Source organism: Martes martes, assembly GCF_963455335.1.
Source record: "Martes martes genome assembly, chromosome: 1".
In the NCBI taxonomy this organism is placed as follows: Eukaryota; Metazoa; Chordata; class Mammalia; order Carnivora; family Mustelidae; genus Martes; species Martes martes.
This window is the reverse complement of record NC_137888.1, coordinates 154710251-154726400: the sequence shown is the minus strand read 5'-3', so window position 1 is coordinate 154726400 and position 16150 is coordinate 154710251. Positions and strand designations below refer to the sequence as shown.

The 16150-nt window shown below is 40.4% G+C and overlaps 1 protein-coding gene across 1 annotated transcript in view; it reads right to left on the bottom strand.

The window, feature by feature from the left end:
• FBXL2 (F-box and leucine rich repeat protein 2) overlaps window positions 1-11388 on the bottom strand; it is a gene marked incomplete at its 5' end in the record, with an annotated part of 141073 nt that extends 129685 nt beyond the window's left edge. The window contains 1 exon segment of the mRNA XM_080810303.1: window positions 11026-11388. Within this exon segment, the coding sequence (XP_080666429.1) occupies window positions 11026-11388 (363 nt within the window).
• Between the last annotated feature and the right edge of the window lie 4762 nt (window positions 11389-16150).

The window sequence follows — 16150 nt, the reverse complement described above, 5'->3', positions numbered from 1 at the left end:
AGTAAAAGCAGTTTTAAGAGGACAGTTTATAGTGATACAGGACTGACTTAAGAAATAAGAAAAATCTCCAAAAACAATCTAAACTTGCACCTAAAGGAACTAGAAAAAGAACATAGCCCAAAGTTAGAAGAAAGGAAATAATAAAGATCAGAACAGAAATAAATGAGAGACAAAAAGTAGAAAAAATAATCAATGAAACTAAGAGCTGATTCTTTGAAAAGCTAAATTTGGTAAACCTTTAATCAGAGACATCAATGAGAGAGAGAGAGAGGAAAAAAAATAAAAAATGAAGGTAGTGAAGTTAGAACCCACACCTCACAAGTACAAATGATTATGAGAGACTACTATAAAAAATTACATGTCAAAAAACTAGACAACCTTAAAAAAAAAAAACTAGACAACCTAGAAAAAATGCATAAATTTCTAGAAACATACAATCTTCCAAGACTAAATCAGGAATACAAAATATGAACAGACTGATTACCAGTAATGAAAGTGAATCAATAATCAAAAACTCCCAACAAACCAAAATCCAAGACCAGATGGCTTCCCAGGTGAATTCTACCAAACATTTAAAGAAGAGTTAATACCTATCTTTCTCAAAGCATTTCAAAAACCAGAAGGCAAAGGAATGCCTCGAATTCAGTCTACAAGGTCAGTATTACACTGATACCAAAACCAAAAATACAGTAATAAAAAAAAGAAAATCACAGACCAATATCTCTGATGAACACAGATGCAATAATCCTCAACAAAATATTTGCAAACTAAATTAAAAAATGCATCAGAAGAATCATATACCACAATCAAGTAGGATTTATTCTAGAGATGCAAGGATGGTTCAACATCTGGAAATCAATGTGAAACCGCACATTAACAAAACAAAGTATAAAAATCATATGATCTTTTATCCATTTCGAGTTAGGATCCTCGAGGAGAACATAGGGAGTAACCTCTTTGATATCAGCCATAGCAACTTCTTTCAAGATATGTCTCCAAAGGTGAAGGAAATAAAGGCAAAGATGAACTTCTGGGACTTCATCAAGATAAAAAGCTTCTGCACAGCAAAAGAAACAGTCATCAAAACAAAGAGGCAACCCACGGAATGGGAGAAGATATTTGCAAATGAAAGTACAGATAAAAGGTTGATATCCAGGATCTATAAAGAACTCCTCAAACTCAACACACACAAAACAGATAATCATATTAAAAAATGGGCAGAAGATATGAACAGACACTTCTCCAATGAAGACATACAAATGGCTACCAGACACATGAAAAAATGTTCATCATCACTAGCCATCAGGGAGATTCAAATCAAAACCACATTGAGATACCACCTTACACCAGTTAGAATGGCCAAAATTAGCAAGACAGGAAACAACGTGTGTTGGAGAGGATGTGGAGAAAGGGGAACCCTCTTACACTGTTGGTGGGAATGCAAACTGGTGCAGCCACTTTGGAGAACAGTGTGGAGATTCCTCAGGAAATTAAAAATAGAGCTTCCCTATGACCCTGCAATTGCACTGCTGGGTATTTACCCCAAAGATACAGATGTAGTGAAAAGAAGGGCCATCTGTACCCCAATGTTTATAGCAGCAATGGCCACGGTCGCCAAACTGTGGAAAGAACCAAGATGCCCTTCAACGGATGAATGGATAAGGAAGATGTGGTCCATATACACTATGGAGTATTATGCCTCCATCAGAAAGGACGAATACCCAACTTTTGTAGCAACATGGACAGGACTGGAAGAGATTATGCTGAGTGAAATAAGTCAAACAGAGAAAGTCAAGTATCATATGGTTTCACTTATTGGTGGAGCATATCAAATAATATAGAGGACAAGGGTAGATGGAGAGGAGAAGGGAGTTGAGGGAAATTGGAAGGGGAGGTGAACCATGAGAGACTATGGACTCTGAAAAACAACCTGAGGGTTTTGAAGGGGCGGGGTGGGAGGGTGGGGGAACCAGGTGGTGGGTATTAGGGAGGGCACAGATTGCATGGAGCACTGGGTGTGGTGAAAAAACAATGAATACTGTTACGCTGAAAATAAATAAAAAATTTAAAAAAAAAAAAAAAAAAAATCATATGATCATCCCCATACAGGAAGAGCATGCGACAAAATTCAACATCAACTCATGAGAAAAACTCTCAACAAAGTTTAGAGGCAACATAAATGTAACAAAGATCATATATGACATACCCAGAGCTAATATCTTAATAGTGAAAAGCTGAAAGCTCTTCCTCTAAGATCAGAAATAAGAAAAGAATGTCTATTCTCACCATTTTTATTCAAAATAGTACTGGAAGTCCTAGCCACAGCACTCAGACAAGAAAAAGAAATAAAAAACATCCAAACTGGAAAGGAAGAAGTACAACTGTCATTGTAGATGACATTATACTATATATAGAAAATCCTAAAAACACTATTAGAGTAAATTAATTTGGTAAAGATTCAATTCAGTAAAGGATCCAAAATCGATAGAGAAATCAGTTGCATTTCTATACATTAATAATAAACTAACAAAAGGAAGTTAAGAAAACAATCCCATTTATAATTACATCAAAAATAATAAGATACCTAGGAATAAATTTACCAAGGAGGTTAAAGACCTGTATTCTGAAAACTGTAAGACAGTAGTGAAAGAAATTGAAGATGGCAAAAATAAGTGGAAAAATATACCATGCTTCATGGACTGGAAGAATTACTATTCTTTAAAAAAAAATTTTTTTTAAAAGATTTTATTTATTTGACAGAGAGAAATCAGAGCTAGGCAGACAGAGAGAGGGGGAAGCAGGCTCCTGCTGAGCAGAGAGCCCTATGCGGGGCTCGATCCCAGGACCCTGAGATCATGACCCGAGCTGAAGGCAGAGGCTTAAACGCCTGAGCCACCCAGGCGCCCCAAGAATTACTATTCTTAAAATGTCCACATTACCCAAAGCAATCTACAGGTTCAGTGCCATACCTATCAAAATACCGATAATACTTTTCACAGAGCTAAAACAAAGAATCCCAAAATTAATGTGGAACCACAAAAGGCTCCAAAGAGCCAAAGTAATCTTGAGAAAGAACAAAATTGTAAGTATTATAATCCCAGATTTCAAACTACACTACAAAGATAGCATAATCAAAACAGCATGGTATTGGCATAAAAACAAACACACAGATCAACAGGATAGACTAGAGAGCCTAGAAACAAACTCATGCATGCCTGATCAATTAATCTATGATAAACAGAATATACAGGGGTGACAGAACAGTCTCTTCAATAAGTGATGTTGCTAAAACTGGACAGCCACATGCAAAAGAATGAAACTGGACCACTATCTTACACCATTCACAAAAACTAAAAATGAATTAAAGACTTGAAAGTAAGACCTGAAACCATAACACTCCTACAAGAAAACACAGGCAGTAAGCTCCCTGACAACAGCTTGGAGACAGTTTGTTGGGTTTGACACCAAAAACAAAGGCAACAAATGCAAAAGTAAACATTGGAACTGTATCAAGCTATTAAAAAAAAAAAACAAACTGTTGCACACCAAAGGACACCATCACGAAAATGAACCTACTGTATAGGAGAAAATATTTGCAAATCATTTATCTGGTAAGTGGTTAATGGCTAAAATATACAATGAACTCATACAACTCTGTAGCCCAAAAAAAAAAAAAAAATCTAATTTAAAAAATGGGCAGATCTAAACAAACATTCCTCCAAAGAAGACACACAGATGGCCAACTTGTACAAAGGCAATCAACATCATTAATCATTAGGGAAATGCAAATTAAAACCACAATGAGATCACCTCACCTGTCACAATGGCTATTATTAAAAAGACAAGGAGTAACAAGTGTGGGCAAGGATGTGGAGAAAAGGGAATCTTGCACACTGTTTGGTGGGAATGTAAACTGGTGCAGCCACTATAGAAAACAATCTGGAGGTTCCTCAAAAAGTTCAAAATAGAACCACCCTATGATCCAGATTCTACTTCTGGGTATTTATCTGAAGAAAAGGTAAACAACCTGAAAAGATATCTTTACCATGTTCACTGCAGCATTATTTACAATAGCCAAGATATGGAAAAACCTAAGTGACGACTGATGGATGAATGGATAAAGAAAATGTGGTATATATATGTATTATACAATATAATAAATACCATTATGCAATATAATACAAATATTATTCAGCCATAAAAAGGAGGAAATCTTGCCATTTGCAACAACATGGATCTGGAGGGTATAAATCCCATTATTTATGCTAAGTGAAATAAGTCACATAGAGAAAAACAAATATCCTATGATCTCATATATATGTGGAATGTAAATAAAACACACACACCTGATAGATATAGAGAACAGACTGTGGTTCCCAGGGGTGGAGAGGGGGCAAAGTGGGTGAAAGGGGTCAAAAGGTACAAACTTCCCGTTAGAAAATAAGTCACGGGGATGTAAGTACGACATGATGACTACAGTAATACTGTACGGCATGTATTTGAGAGTTGCTAAGAGAATAGATCTTAAAAGTTCTCTTTGCAAGAAAAAAATTTTTTTTCAAAGATTAACTTATTTGACAGAGAGGGAGAGAGAGAGAGCACAAGCAGGGGGAGAAGCAGGCAGAGGGAGAAGACGACTCCCTGCAGCAAGAAGCCCGATGTGGGACTTGATCCCAGGACCCTGGGATCATGACCCGAGCTGAACGCAGATGCTCAACAGACTGAGCCACCCAGGTGTCCCAAGAAAAAAAATTTTATAACTTGTATGGCAATGGATATTAACTGTGCCTACTGTGGTAATCATTTCTCAGTATATACAAATACTGAATCATTATGTTATACATCTGAAACTAACATTGTTTTATGTCAATGATACTTGAATTTTAAAAACCCAGTAATTTACCTCCACAAAGGGCAGCTCCTTCTTTAATTAGGTTAAGGTAGAGATGGGGAGGTAAAGGGAACTAAATCCTTTTAATCTATGGTTGAGCTGGGTTTGAGATTTATTTTATTATTATTATTATTATTATTTTAGCATTTATTAGATTCAGTTTAAGAATGGCTTAAAAACATTTTAGGGTGAGATGAGAACTTAACCTTCAGGAGAAGTCGGGATCTGAGCAGTGGTGAAACTTCACACATCTCTGAGCTGTACAACTTAGCTGCTTGCTTTTGAACTCAAGAGATTTTTCCCTATTTCGCATTCTTGCTGCCAGCTGGGGAACTGTCTTTGCTCTGCACTAAGCATCCTTCACTGTCTGTGCCTTAAGATCTGTCTGTCTCTCTCTACCCTATGCTCTGACTCCACCTTCTGAGAGGCTGTTGCCTTGTCCTCAGTGAAAACCTGGATAGTCACAGAGGGATATTCATCAGCTCTCCCACCGTGCCCCGGCCTGTGGTAACCCTGCTCTATACTTGGTAAAAGTCCCTAGTGCCTCAGAGAGATTTGTATTAACTATACAGCCCTCCCTCTATTCTTTAACAGAGTCCACCCACCTCAGGATCATTCTTAGCTCTCTTTCCCTGACCCCAGCCTCCAGCATACTATATTCTTAAACTCACTGAAGGCCCATGGGAAAGGGGTGGCAGGTGGGTGAAGCCTTACTCTGTGGCTGGGGCTCTTCAAAATTCCAAATTGTCAATCCAGCCCACACGCAGTCAATGAAGGTTTGGCTGGTTTCTCTTCACTGGTCTGTAGAAGATTCTTCTTCCTCCTGCTGTCCCACCATAAATGGAAGTATCTATGTGTCTCCTTTTTTTCTGGGAAGGCTCATTATGTTCTGGATTTTAATTTATTTAGATGTCTTTGTGTCCTCAGCTCTCTGGTGTGTTTTTAGAGAACTACCATTTTCTAGCTTCTTCACCTTTCTCATTATAACAGTGGAAACAACATCTAACTTTTGCAACTTGCGACATCCTCACAGAAAGTAGGAGTCTTTCTTACCCCTTTTGATGACAGAAAACAGACCTGGAGCAGATAAATAACTTGCAAAAGGTTTAAAACTTAAAGAAACAACTGTAATTTAAACTTATATTTCCTCACTCCAAGTCTAGAAGTTCTTTGCATGCACAAAGGAGTTCTTTATACTGCACAACAGGTAGTAAAAAGGCGATTTGTCTGAGTCATTTACCCTTTCAGTATTTCTAGTTTGTAAACTGAAGGGACTGTGCTAGAGAACTCAGAAGTCTCCTTCAAATCTAGTACTTCAAGATACAATTAAGTCTGTGTTTTTAAAATATAAACCATGAGTTTCTGAAAGACTAATTGTGTCTTTAGATTTTACATGTCTAATGAGTGTCACAAATTCATCAAGTCCCAAACTAACTCCTGTTTTCTTTATCCATACCCTAAATTTACTCCTCCCCTGGTCTTCATCTTAGTAGATGACAACTCCTTCCTATCACTCAGGATGAAGTCATGGAAATCATCCTTGACTTTCTTCTCTATTTCATAACAAATCCATCAACTAATCCTTTGGATTACTGTAATAATGTCTATCTAGTGTCCTCTGTTTTTGTCCTTCCTCCCCCTCACTCATACCCCAAATGTATTTTCCACAGAGCAGACAGAATGGTCCTTTTAAAAGTTGTTCTATTATGTCATTCTTCTTAAACCCTGCCAATCGCTTCCCCCTTCCCACAAAGGGAAAGACAAAGTTCTTCAAATGGCTTATAAATCCTATGTGATTTGGCCTAACTACTTTGATCTTACCTCCTACCATGCACCCCTGTCTTACAACACTTCAGCCATACTGATTTCCTTGCAGTTCCTCCAACACATCTGGGATGATATTGCCTCAGGACCTTTGCATTTGGGTCCTCTCATAAAATGGCCTATCTCCAGGCATTCCCATGAAATAGACTCTGCTCAAATGTCATCTTATCAAAGAGGGCTTCCATTACACTCTATATAAAAAGCAACTCCTCCCTCCTCTCATCCACTCACTCATCCTGCACTAAAACTTCCTTTCTCATTCAGCTTAGTTTTCTCCAAAGCACTTTCACAACCTTATCTGTATGTTTATTATGTCTTCCTGCCACCCCAACGTAAGCTCCATGAGGGCAGAGCCTTGCCTGTGTCATTGCTGGACACCCACTGCCTACAAGAGTGACTGGCACCCAGTAGCCCACAATAAACATTTGCTGGATAGAAAACCACAGAACAGGGCGCCTGGGTGGCTCAGTGGGTTAGGCCACTGCCTTTGGCTCGGGTCATGATCTCAGGGTCCTGGGATCGAGTCCCGCATTGGGCTCTCTGCTCAGCGGGGAGCCTGCTTCCCTCTCTCTCTCTCTGCCTGCCTCTCTGCCTACTTGTGATCTCTCTCTATCAAATAAATAAATAAAATATTAAAAAAAAAAAAGAAAACCACAGAACAGAAAATTTAATGGAAAGACAATTATAGGGGCAGCACTGAGAACTCAAAAAGCTGGGTTTGAAACTCAACTCTGACTCCGCAAAAATTTTCCCAACAACTGCCCTGTTCTGCTTTCTTACACCCCTCTCATAGCCACCCCCGTGCTGAAGGTGGTAGTAGTAGAGGTAGAGGTTAGAGGTGAGACACAAAATGTGGCAGGGAAGGCAGAAGTAAAAGTGTAGCCCAGCCCACGGCTGGCCATATTTGAGCTTTGGTTGTCTGCCCTCTTAAGGCAGGGGAAGGAGGGTAGCCAAGTAAATCCCACAGGATGTCATTAAACAACACCGTAATAGAGAGTTTGTTGGGGCGCCTGGGTGGCTCAATCATTAAAGCATCTGCCTTTGGCTCAGGTCATGATCCCAGGGTCCTGGGATTGAGTGGCAAGCCTGCTTCTCCCTCTCCCAGTCCCACTGCTTGTGTTCCCTCTCTCACTCTGTCTCTCTCTGTCAAATAAGTAAATAAAAATCTTTTAAAAAATAGAGTTTGTCATAAAATAAAAAAGAGCTTGCTGGCTCAGCCAATAAAACTCTGAAGACTCAATCTTGGCAAAGTACATTCATGCTAGACACTGGGAACAATCTTTAGTTTGGAAAGAAGCCAAGGTATAATGGTTAAGATGCCAGACTTTAGAGACATACTGGTTGACTTCAAATCCAGGCTCTGCCATTCACTATATGGCCTTGGACAAATTACCTCATCAGTCTGGGTCTGCTAAATGGGTATAATAATGTCAATCTCAGAGGGATGTGGAAGGATTAAATGAGATAAATGTGAAGTGATCAGCCTAAAACTGGACAGTGTCAAAGGGCTCTATAAAAAAGTTATTGTTACAGTTCTAAAAATTATGCTCCATCCCCAGCACAGTGCAGACCAAAGGGAGACCAATATTACTAATAGAAGGAAAATGTATTCTTTTTATGATCTTTTGACATAGATCTCATTCTATAAGCATATTAGCTCTCTTAACTATACCATGTGACAAGAGACCAAAACTGTCTGTAAACCTTGGTATATTTTATTGCAAAGCTCCCCGTGTCTTGTGCTTCCCAACACCTCTGAGAAGTCCTAACCACAGATAAACACAGAAAGAGAAGTACCAAAATAGCCAGAAAGTCCAAGTGAACGAATTAAAATGGGAAAAGAGTAATGATACAATGTTATACTTCAGAGAAAAAAAAATCTGCCTTATAAGCTAAATTATTAGGCAACAGCAAAAATATGACGAAAGGTATCCCAATGTATATTCTGATATACATTGGAATATACAACTGAAACATATGTTAAAATTATTATCAGGAAAAATCTCAGACAATAGAATTTTGTTTTTTAAAATATATTCATCCTCCAACTCTAAATGGCTTTATGTAAAACACTGGTCTTTGTGATTCACAAAAAGTATGTGTCAATTCCTGAAAGCAAAGTGAAATGATAGGAGAAACTTTCAATGCTATTACAGCCATGAGTATGAACCCCAATTCAACAATCTGTCTTTATTAATTCCTCTCCATTTCATCTTTGTGAAAAAGGGGAGGGAAAAGTAAGGGGAGAGAAGACTAGGTATGACTACCCTGCTCTGTAGCATCTAGCTCAGGGCCAGGAATAACAAAATACAAGTATTTGTTAAGTGCTCAAAAATATTAAAATCCAAATAGGAAAACAAATTTCCTAACATATACCTGGCATATATATTGGGGGAACATAACACTGATGCACTATATATTACAGTATAATCTAGTGTCTACATAAGCAGGTTCTGAAACAATCTGCCTGGTTTTGAAATCTCGCTTAATTTATCAGCTGGGTGACTTGGGCAAGTTACTCTTCTGCACCTCGATTTCCTCATCTCTAAAATGGGGAAATGGTATCTTCTTCATAGGGTTGTTGTGATGGTTAAATAAGATACATGAGGTGCTTAGAAAAATATCTCACTTAGAACGTACATAATAAATGCCAGCTGTCATTATAGAACAGAAATTAGTGGCTTAATTGAAGAAATTTTCATTGAGAGATAGTTAAGCAGAGTTCCAAATTCATGTGCAAAGTCATTCATATCAACTGCTAAAGTTGTATGCTTAGATTCAAGCATTCAATGAACAGTGATGTTACGATCTTGAATACAGTTCTGGGGATTACATGGGCAGCTTCCTCATTCCCCCTCCTATACAACTAACCATTCCCCACTCTTGTTGGAGCCTAGGCATCAGTTCATCATAAAATTAAATCCCTTCCGTAAATGAAATTCTTAATGCTTAAAAATAGACAAAAAGCAAAAAAAAATCTGTAAGTTTAGCAAACCAACCACTAGTACACAAGTATAGTAGAATGCTTTTAAAGTAAGTAAAACTCTAAAATGCACAATAGTGAATCAAGGTGGACTGTGGGTCAGGATGGAAGGAGAGAAGAAAAGAAAAATGGGCAACAGGAGGAATAGAAGACTTCAGAGACCCGTGAAAATTTAATTCCGGAATATTCTTCCTTTCTCTTTGCTATAATTTTAAGAGCTTTTCTCACATATAACATATAACATTTTGCAATATTTACAACACTCAGATTTTTGTAAATTCATTTTCCAGAACTCTTGTGAGGCTCCATTAATTTGTCACTTAAAAGCAATTCAGAATTAAAAAGAAACTTACACAAAATAAAGACCACATTTCTGTTATTTGTGGGTAATTTTCCCCCCACTACTATCAAAAGGCCAGACATCTGGCAGTTGTTTTTTCAGAGCCAATGATAGATAGAGACCAGCCACCTTCTCTTGCCATCATGCCTCCCCCTAGTTATAACAAAAAGAAAAGAAAAGAAAAGTCTGCCAGGGTTCCAAACGGTAGGTTTTCTCTCCAGGCCAACTGACACTTGGGGAGACCCCCCACCTTCTCAGCTTATTAGCACTTCACTGTAGATAAAGAGCAAATCTACACTAGTGATCGTTTAAAAAAAAACTGTTTCTCAAAGCCAGGCATTTCTTTACAATCTGCCCCAAACCCCTCTCAAATATTCTATATCAAAGGTGTGTCCCCAACAGAGTCCAGCTCCTCTCTTCTTTTACACCCTTTGGAGGCCTCCCGAGAAATCACACCTTTGGTCAGCAAATCCATGAATCCTGTCTAGTCAAGCCAACACCTCAGCTGAGTCTTCAAGTCAGGTGTTAAAAAACGAGCTAAATGGGGGCCAGGTGGTATGCCCACTCACTCTCAAGTTTTTTGAAAAAAAGTAGTGATTTAAGACGTTTACAATGTACTAATTACTAATTAAATCCCTTAAAGGGCTGTACACAGGGAAAACCTCCAGTTTAATGCCCCCATTTTTTTGAAAAGGAGGGAAAATCCAAAATCACATATTTAAATTCCTCCACACGCTAAAAATCCTGTCAATGATGAATTTTAAAGAAATACCTACTATGTATTGTATTATTTATATATAATTGCGTAAAAAAAGACAGGTAGCACACGGACTGCAAAATAGTGTTACTACAAATATATGATACATAGATCCCTTCAAAAAAAAAAAAACCACACCCTCTCTGGGTGGCTTCCCAGGCTCGCCGGGACCAAAAAGCGTCACGCTGTCCGGCGGCCCACAGGGTGGGGGTCCCAGCGGAGGCCCAGACCTTCAACGCAGAGAAGGCTGCGTCGCCGGTGCCCCGGGGCAGGCGGGCGCTCCGGGTCCCCCGGGGCTCCCCCTCCCCCGGGCCCGCCCAGTCCTGCACTGCCCCGCAGTCCCGCAGGCCGCAGGCCGGCCTCTCCGCGACCCCGGCGCCGCCCGCGGGAACCGAGCTGGGGCCGCGCGGGGATTCGGCTGAGGCGGGGAAGGGCGGGGCGGCGCAACCCGCTGGGGCCCCAGACTCACCATGGCCGAAGAGCTGCGAGCGCGCCCACAGCCCGAAGTCACAAGGCGCCGGCAACGCCCGTTGTCCTGGTGACGCCAGCTGGGCGCCCCGCCCCGTTCCCAAGGTGGGCTCGGAGACGGCCATTGGCGGCTGTCGAGCACGTGACGTGCAGGGCGGTGCCGTTTGGCCCGCCCCCACGCCCCCCTCCGACCCTTGCCTCGGCTCTTGGGTGGGGCCTCGAGGCCTCTTACACTCTGCATCTGGACCATCATCAGCCTGATCACCTTGACATCCCTTACCTGACAGATAACCCCGCCGCAGGCTGCCCAGCTGGAAGAGACCTTTGTGGATTTACTTTATTTAAGAAACAGATTACACAGGTAGTACGTGATTATTAAAGACATTTTAAACTAATGATAGCAAGATTAGAAAGAATAAAACCACACTAAATCCCAGCACAGGTGACCACACCTTATATCCTAGTTTATCGGCTTCCAGTGAAATGTATATTATAATATATTGTATTCTTTAAAGTGAAAGCAAACCGTCCACACTTTTATAACCTACTTCTTTTAAAAATTATCTTTGCATGCCAATTCATGGAATAGCATTGTGTGTGTATACTCTAATTTATTAAATCAATTCTCAATTTGTTGGATGTGTTTAATACGGTTGAAGGGAACATTAGATATCCACAAATCCGGTATATTAAAACCTATGGAGACATGTTCAACAGCCAATCTGACACCTCCCTTTGAATGACTAACAGGTATCTGAAACTTAATATAGCCCAAATAAGACTGTTGTTGTTGTTCATGTTCAATTGGCCAGCATATAGTACATCATAGGTTTGTGATGTAGTGTTCAACGATTCATTAGTTGCATATAACACCCAATGCTTATCATGTGCCCTCCTTAATACCCATCACTGGGTTATCCACCCCCCTACCTCCCTCCCTTCTGTAACCCTCAGTGTTTTCCCCAGAGTCCAGTCTTTGTCATGGTTTCCTCTGATTTCTTCCCATTCAGTTTTCCCTCACTTCCCCTGTAGTCCTTCAGGCTGTTCCTTATGTTCCACATATGAGTGAAACCATATAATTGACTTTTTCTGCTTTACTTAGTTCACTTAGCACAATCCCCTCCGGTTCCATACCTGGGAATGCAAATGGTAAGTATTCATACTTTCTGATGGCTGAGTCATCTACCACTGTATATATGAACCACATCTTCTTTATCCATTCATCTGTTGAAGGGCATCTCAGCTCCTTGATTCAAGTGTCATACTCACTCTCCAGTCTTCCTCATCCCAGCAAAAGTTCCCTCTTTCTCCTTGGCTGTTCAGGAAAAAAACCCTAGGAATCATCCTTGATTTTCTCTTTCCCTCATACCTCATGTTCTGGGCTCTATCTTTAAATAAATCCTGAGTCTATTCATTTGTCACGATCTCCACCTCACAGTCACCATCATCTCTTGCCTAAGTTAGTCTCTGTGCCACCTGTCTTCTCTCCTACAGTCTGCAGCATTTCAGTGGCTTCCCATAGCACTTAGGAAAAAGATCCAAACTCCCCCTGATGAGATCTTGCCTCCTGCGCTAACTTCATCTCCTACCACTCTTCCCTCATCCAATCCAAACTAACCATGCTTTATTTCCTGAGGTTCCTCAAACATGTCAGACACTTGCCTACTTAAGAGCCTCAGCAACAACTCCTTTGTTTATTTAGAATATTCTTTCTCTAGAGCTTCACACTGCCCATTTCTTGGTTTGAAACAGGTCACTTATCTCCTCAAATGTCATCTTCACCGAAGCCTTCACTAACCATTCAATCTGAAATATCTCACCCTGGTTACTCTCTTTCACCACAGTCTTTATAACCTCTCTTATATCTGTCCTGTTTTCAAATACCTAATGCCCCTTAAAATTATCTTTCACAATTTTTGGTATATTAATTATAGCCTGTCTCTTCACCCTGGAATGCAAGATGTCTATATTGTTCTCTCTCCATGTTCCTCCTGTTTAGAATAGTTTCTGCTTATAGTGGATATTCAATATTGATGATTGATTGAAAGAACAAACATATATTCTCAGACTGGATGGTTAGTTTGAAGATACAAGTAAGAATATGACCTGTCAGGGCACCTGGGTGGCTCAGTCATTGGGCGTCTGCCTTTGGCTCGGGTCATGATCCCAGGGTGCTGGGATTGGGGCCCACATCGGGCTCCCTGCTCCACCGGAGGCCTGCTTCTCTCTCTCCCACTACCCCTGCTGTGTTCCCTTTCTCTGTGTGTTTCTCTTTGTCAAATAAATAAATAAAATACTTTAAAAAAGTATATGATCTGTCAAAGTAGGGAGTGTGATAGAAGAAAAACTGTAATTTTATTTTTTTTAAGATTTTATTTATTTATTTGTCAGAGAGATAGAGAGAGTACAGGCAGGCAGAGTGGCAGGCAGAGGCAGAGGGAGAAGCAGGCTCCTTGCAGAGCAAAGAGCCTGATGTAGGTCTCTATCCCAGGATGTTGGGATCATGACCTGAGCCAAAGGCAGCCGCTTAACTGACTGAGCCACCCAGGCATCCCGAAAAACATTAATTTTAAATTTTATCTATTATAATATGAAATATACATATAAGTAGTAAAATATAAATGTACAGTTTTTATAAAGTGAACACCTATGTAAACACCATCTAGTTCAAGAAATAGAACATTGCCAAAAGCCTTCAAGAGTTCATGTGTCCTTTCCCAATATTAACCCTCATCCAATGACCACTATCTTAATATTTATAAAAAACATTTTCTTGCTCTTCTTTATATAGTTTTTATAGCTCATTAATTTTCATTTCTATAAGGCATTGCATTGAATGTAAGTACAAGAATATATCCTTTCAACTGTCAGGCATTTAGGTTGCTTGCATCACTTCCTGTTTAGGACTATTATAAAACAATGCAGTTGTGAGCATTTTCCCTGGGCCTGTGAGTACTCATTTCTCTAGATGAGGGTTTCTTGGCAATTTTGATATTTAGGGACAGATAATTTTTTGTTGCAGACAGTTGGGAAACATGGTGAGAGGGAACTATCCTATGAATTATTGTAGGAGGTTTAGCAGCCTTCATGGCTTTTACCCACCACATGTTGGTGGCGTGGCCTCAGTTGTGAAAACCAAAAATGTCTCCAGGCATATCTGTATGTTACTGGAGAAGCAAAATTACCCCAGTTGAGAATAACTGATCAAGGGTAAATAACAAGAAATAGAATTCCTGCTTTGTATATCTTTAGATTTACCACATAGTACCAAACTGTTTTCCAAAGTACTTGCGAGACAAGTGACATGGGATTAGTAGAGTAGAGAGCTCCAAGAATGGGTCCCTTGCAAGAACTGGTCTTCCCAGCAAGAAATCTGCTAGCAGGGGTGCTGGGGTGGCTCAGTCAACCAGGCGTCTGCCTTTGGGTCAGGTCATGATCCTGGGGTCCTGGGACTGAGCCCTGCATTAGGCTGTCTGCTCAATGGGGAGTCTGCTTCTCCCTCTCCTCTGCTTTGTTTGTTCTTGCTTGCACTCCCTCTGCTTGCTTGTTCTTGCTTGCACGCTCTCTCTCACAAATAAGTAAGTAAATAAAATCTTTTTTTAAAGATATTATTTATTTATTTGACAGACAGAGATCACAAGTAGGCAGAGAGGCAGGCAGAGAGAGAGGAAGGGAAGCAGACCCCCTGCTGAGCAGAGAGCCCGATGCGGGACTTGATCCCAGGACCCTGGGATCATGACCTGAGCTGAAGGCAGAGGCTTTAACCCACTGAGCCACCCAGGCGCCCCATAAAATCTTTATTTAAAAAAAGAATTCTGCTAGCAAAAACAGACCAAAAAAAAGTTTTTTGGAACTTTGGGACCTAATCAAATACCTGTGTCAACCAGCAAGTGCTTAATAGGAAACAAGCAACTGAATTTGGGTAGAAGACATTATGTGGTTTTTGCTTACCTGCCTAGCATCCTTTATTCCCCAGATCAACAGCAGCCTTATGGACAAAGGCCCATTCCTGGCACAATGTATTGGTGCCAGGAAAAGCAATATGGACCTTATTCTAAAAAATTGTGGTCATGCATTTGACCTGTCTAGTGGTTCCTTAAGGACCAGCACAGCGACTGATCTTTATTTTGCCTGCCTCAGGTTAGAGTGGCTTTCTGAGTAGCATCTGATGGAAGCATTAAAGATATAGGTTACCCATTGCTTCCTGGGGCAGGTTATGAAGGATGAGGCAAGTAGCAGACAGGCCCAAAAGCCTGCGTATAAGGAAGCTAAGGAGGAAGAGTCTTAGGGGACCCAGAGCCGTGAAGGACTACCATGTACACTGGGGGATCTGGAATGCAATGTGCATTCCCTGGGGGGCAGAACATACTCAGAAAAGACCTGGGAGGACCTTGGATTTACACCTCTAACTGATCTTTGGACTCCACTTAAGTAGGTAGTGAAGGCTAAGGCAGAGTTTTGGTCAGCTTGGGTTAACACTGAAGGAGTACCCTAGCCCGGAGCCAATATGCAAAAACTAAGGGAGGTTTTTGTTTTTTCTTTTTCTTTTTGTCTCCAGACATTTGAGGAAATATATTCTGTTCCCTAGCTAACTGCTGGGATAACAGAACAAAGCTTCAGTGAGCACGCAGGACAAGGCTTAAAATCTTTGCAAAAATAGTTTGGAAATGGACAACAGCAACCTTCAACAATCACCACCAGAAGGCCCTGTGGAAAGGGAGAGATTCTATAGAGATGGCGGGTGTATTTGTTGTTTAGGACTAGGGGAGGAATGGATGGGGTAGAGAGATGATAATCAGGGATATGAGGTTTCTTTGGGGGGTGATGAAATGTTCTAAAACTGTGGTGATATTTGCACACATCTGTGATTATACTAGAAACCATGGA